The following is a 5,529-nucleotide window of genomic DNA, read 5'->3' on the forward strand; positions in this document are numbered from 1 at the left end:
CCATTTGAGGACGAGGGAGAGTTCCGTCAGCACGACGGCGTGATGACGGTGATGATGAAGTAACCGGCGCAGGGCTTTGCCTAAGCACTACGACGATATGACCGAGGTGTGTAGCTGTGGAGGGGGGCACCGCACACGGCTAAGAGAAGACTTGATATTCCTTTGGGGTGCCCCTCCCATGTATATAAAGGGGGGAGGAGAGGTGGCCAGCCCTAGGGGGCGCGCCATGGGAGAAGAAGGGTTCGGTCCAAGTAGGATTCGGTCCCACCCTTTCCTAGTCCAAGTAGGAGAAGAAGGGAAGGAGGAAGAGAAGAGAAGGAAGGAGGTGGGCGCCGCCCCTCCCCTTGTCCAATTCGGACTGGGCAAGGGGGGCGCCACCTCATGCCGACCCTCTCTCTTCCCCACTAAGGCCCATGGTGGCCCATTAACCTCCCGCCGGGGGGGGGGGGTTCGGTAACCCCCGGTACTCCGAAACTTATCCGAAACTATTGAACCATTTGGTGTCCGAATGTAGCCTTCCAATATATGAATCTTTTATCTTGACCATTTCGAGACTCCTCGTCATGTCCGTGATCTCATCCGGGACTCCGAACAAACTTCGGTTCATCAAAACACGAAACTCATAATACAAATCATCATCGAACGTTAAGCGTGCGGACCCTACGGGTTCGAGAACTATGTATACATGCCCGAAACATATCTCCGATCAATGACCAATAGCGGAACCTGGATGCTCATATTGGCTCCTACATATTCTACGAAGATCTTTATCGATCAAACCGCATAACATCATATGTTGTTTCCTTTGTCATCGGTATGTTACTTGCCCGAGATTCGATCATCGGTATCATCATACCTAGTTCAATCTCGTCACCGGCATGTCTCTTTACTTGTTCCGTAATGCATCATCCCATGACTAACTCATTAGTCACATTGCTTGCAAGGCTCATAGTTATGTGCATTACCGAGAGGACCCAGAGATACCTCTCCGATACACGGTGTGACAAATCATAATCTCGATCTATGCCAACTCAACAAACATCATCGGAGACACCTGTAGAGCATCTTTGTAATCACCCAGTTACGTTGTGACGTTTGATAGCACACAAGGTATTCCTCCGATATTCGGGAGTTGCATAATATCATAGTCTGAGGAACATGTATAAGTCATGAAGAAAGCAGTAGCAGAAAAACTAAACGATCATTATGCTAAGCTAACGGATGGGTCTTGTCCATCACATCATTCTCTAATGATGTGATCTCGTTCATCAAATGACAACACATGTCTATGGTCAGGAAACTTAACCATCTTTGATTAACGAGCTAGTCAAGTAGAGGCATACTAGGGACACTCTGTTTGTCTATATATTCACACATGTACTAAGTTTTCGGCTAATACAATTCTAGCATGAATAATAAAAATTTATCATGATATAAGGAAATATAAATAACAACTTTATTATTGCTTCTAAGGTATATTTCCTTCAAAGAATCCATCTCGACGATGATCGGTAGCTCACTTATGCATGGCTATAAAAGATTGGGTCTACAAACGTTCACAATCCTACACTAGACAGATATAACTGAGAGAAAATGAGAGAGAGAGAGAGACATTACGGTGCATGGGATGTTTCTCATATGGCTGATGGATCGCGCACAAATTGTACAGCAAAGATGCCTCCCTCCAACACTTTCTTTTTTGTGTGGGGCGGTAGGCGGACATTACCCAGAAAGATACTTATGCACATGATTGGTGTTTCTTGGCCTTGTTTCTCTTTATGAAATGTAAGCACTCATAAGCAGTCATAATGTTATTAGTAATGAGTCTCCCTGGCACAAATGCTGACTGCTCATCAGAAATAATCTCAGGCAAAATAATTTTCAGACGGTTGGAGATTACTTTTGAAGCAATTTTATAGAGGACGCTGCAAAGACCGATAGGCCGGAATTGTGATAACAGAGTGGGGATTTTCACCTTTGGGATCAGCACCAAGATGGTCTCATTGATGCTTTTTGCTGACTCCTTCCCCTCCATAATGTCAAGAACTGCTTTGGTAACATCATCCCCACAAATCTACCAATGTCGCTGAAAGAAATGGGCCGGAAAACCATCCGGACCCGGTGACTTAGTAGGGAACATTTGGAAGAGTACTGTTTTTACTTCCTTTTGAGTGTAAGGAGCATTCAACATGTCATTCATCTCCTGGGTTATTTTGAATGGTGCTTTATTGCATAAGATCAACGTTTACAGGAAATACATAAATGCTCCGGAGGGGAATCTAACCAAACATATGCGTAGCCTACGTAAGGCAAAGAAGCCCATGCTTCAGCCCACCATGACGTGCCTATCGAAGATCCAACTGAAGCGGGCCGGCCTGAGCTCGCTACGGGCCGCCCTTTGGTGTGCCAGCTCCTCCATCCTCCGGATCTTGGGCGGCAGCCCGCACACGTACTCCTGCGCCCGGCGGCCCTCTCCAGAGAGTCCGGCGAGCTCCGCCACCCGCCACCTGCGCACGAAGTGCTCCACCAGATCGCCGTAGTCCCTCGCCGTGTACACGCCGGCACTCTGCGCCACGGCGGAGAACCGCTCGAACAGGCTGTTCTCGCCACTGGCGGCGTCGCGGCCGTCGGACATGAGCAGCCCCGGCATGGTGACCTTGCCGCGCATGACGTGCGCCAGCGCGCGCACCATGCCGTCGGGGTCCAGCTCGAAGAGCTTGGCGCACACCCTGGTGTAGCCCGCCTCGTGCCTCTTCTCGTCGGCGGCAATCACGCCGCAGATCTTGGCGAGCGCCTGGTCGCCGTGCTGCCCGGCGAGCCTCGCCGTGTGCACGTGGGAGACGAAGGTCGCGCGCTCCTGGAACGCGCCGTAGATCACGCTGTGGTACGGGCTCTTGGGCACCAGCATCTCCTTCATAGCAAAACAACATATATGATGTTTTAATTAACCAGTGCACAAGTTTGTAGTGCACTGAGTACGTACGGTGCAACTGTGTTTATGCGCGTACGTACCATGCCGTTGCGGAGGAGGTGGTGGACGGTGGTCTCGACCTGGCGCATGTCGACGCGGCCGGAGAGGTAGAGGTAGCGGTTGAGGAGGTCGCCGTGGCGGTTCTCCTCGGCCGTCCAGCCGCGGATCCACTGCGCCCAGGGGAGGCTGCTGGCCCCGGTGTTGTCCGCGATGCCCTCCGTGCGGTTCCCCATGCTCTGGTACGACGGGAGCGCCTCCTCCGTCACCATGTTGCCCACCAGGCAGACCAGGACCTCGTCGGGCACGCGGGCGGCTCCCGCGCGAAGCGCAGCCACGCCGTCCATGAAGGCGGACAGAGCCTCCTCCTCCGACGCGCCGGGCGTCGCGGCGGAGCACGGCATGAAGTCGTGCGGCTGCCACGAGGACTCCACCGGGTTGAGCAGCGGGAGCATGTTCTCCGCCACCCAGCCGTTCAGCGACTGCACGATCTCCGCCTGCTCCCGCGGCACCGGCGCGCACCCCATGTCGATGCTCCTCGGCGGGGCCTCCACCGCCGCGGCCGCGGTCCATCTCGCCAAACTGGCCGCAGCAAACTTAATTAGTTAGTGCAGACACTACAGGAACGTTAATTAGGAGCAAAGTTACAGCTCGCGAGGTGTACACTTGGATGCACATACCTGCACCTAGGATTTGCAGGACAGAGGATCCATCCGAGGCGCGTGGCTCTCCCCGAGCCCGCGTTGCTCTTGTCGGAGAAGAAGAAGCAGGAGAACTTGGTCGACGTGCCTACTGCTAGCCCCAGCGTCGCCATCGATCACAAACACTCGTATTTTGCTGGATTTGTGAATGATTCTGTACTTACACACGGTGCCTGTCTTCTATATATAAAAGGAAATGAAAGGATAGTGGGGCTGGCATGCAACCCATGCATAGGCCCTCCGTTTCTAAATATATGTCTTTTTAAAGATTTCAAATAAACTACTACATACGGATGTATATAGACATATTTTAGAGTATATATATTCACTCATTTTATTTCATATAGAGTCACTTGTTAAAATTTTTAAAAAGACATATATTTAGGAATGGGGGGAGTACACCCCTTGTCCAATGGAGAGAGGAGAGAGAAGGGAGAGAGAGGGAAAAAATGGGCTAGTGATGGGGCCAAGACTCGTCCATAGTGTGTTTGGACTCCCCCAAACATACTACCCCCTTCATTCCAAAATATAGTGCGCCCGCGCTTTTCGAGGACCAACTTTGACCATAAATTTAACCAACGAGACCAACTGTGGTGGGAGAAAAAATTATATAATTGAAAACTTCTTTCGAATACAAATTCACTGATATAATTTTTGCTCCCGACGCAATTGGTCTTGGTAGTTAAATTTACGGTCAAAGTTGAAGCACGTGGATAGAGGAAGCTCTACATTATGGAATGAAGGGAGTACACTTTTGCCTTCGATTTGTGAAATTTTAAACCGAACAATATTCATCAACGGTACGTCATGAGCTCACTTTGGTCACCCGAGCATGACAACTCTATATGGACATTTGATGTTCCCCGTTGGATAACAAATCATACGGTCTAGATATTTAGAGGCTTTCGAGGTTCCAACGTTAAAGATGCCGTAATAATGCTCAACAGGGACCGGATATGGCAAGAACATAGGAGTATGGAACAGCCAACCCAATGAAATGAATGCGCTACGACATCAATGGCGCACATGCATGGCATTTTTTCGGCAGAGTCATCGTTCCTGAATTGCACAGTCCCAAGAGCCATGTATAGCTTATCACCATACAACGATACAAAGGCAAGTAGTATGCCTCATCACTTGATACTAGCCATAATGGGTAAAAACATATATGTATGATGTTACTATCTATATTACTGACTTACTTTCACTGTGGGTAGTCTGAGAGCGTCTATATATACTCGTATTGTTGCTATATTTAGGAATTGTTCACAACTTGCACACACGGTGACCGTATACCGGCGAAACCGCCAAAGTACGATGGAAAACAGGAAGAGGGGGCATATGGAACAGCCAACGCAATGAATGGGCCGTAGAGCTAGGGCATCAATGGCGCACATGCACCTATGACAGATCGACAGTACTAGTTTCGGCGCAAGTGTTGATCACCCCTGCCATGCCTGTGAGCATGGGCTCACGTTTAACTCCCTCATTGACATGCAAAGGAAATCAACAACCAAACTCTAAGAGCATTAAACGTTTCCAACCCACCCCTGCCATGTCTCTGACTCCATGCTCACGTTCAATATGGGCATCCCAGGTGGACCCTCAAACTTCGTCCGAACCACAGTGTTCGGATCACTCTTGTCATCCAATGAAAACATGTATGTGTCCACTTAACAGTCCTGACTACGGATTCCGGTATCCAAGAGACAAACGGCGGGGTGAGGGGCTTTGCTGGAGTCCGGACATGCACTTACCAATCACACTGGCGGAGACAGGCACATGCATGGTCTCTATCTACCTTTTCTCCTCCCAACCGAATACTTTGTGATTAGTATGGGATGGCTCCCTCCCGCCTCA

At 49.9% G+C, this 5,529-nt stretch overlaps 1 protein-coding gene across 1 annotated transcript; it reads right to left on the reverse strand.

The window, feature by feature from the left end:
* Positions 1–2,216: 2,216 nt before the first annotated feature.
* LOC125545688 (acyl-[acyl-carrier-protein] desaturase 4, chloroplastic) lies at positions 2,217–3,832 on the reverse strand. Its single transcript, XM_048709716.2, has 3 exons — positions 3,649–3,832; positions 3,013–3,550; positions 2,217–2,911 (listed from the first exon to the last, which is right to left on the reverse strand). The coding sequence occupies exons 1-3, from the start codon at positions 3,780–3,782 to the stop codon at positions 2,327–2,329; spliced, it is 1,257 nt and encodes a 418-aa protein (XP_048565673.1). The 5' UTR covers positions 3,783–3,832; the 3' UTR covers positions 2,217–2,326.
* Between the last annotated feature and the right edge of the window lie 1,697 nt (positions 3,833–5,529).

Source organism: Triticum urartu, chromosome 3A (genome assembly GCF_056163025.1).
Source record: "Triticum urartu cultivar PI428250 chromosome 3A, HENAU_Tu73, whole genome shotgun sequence".
Lineage (NCBI taxonomy): Eukaryota > Viridiplantae > Streptophyta > Magnoliopsida > Poales > Poaceae > Triticum > Triticum urartu.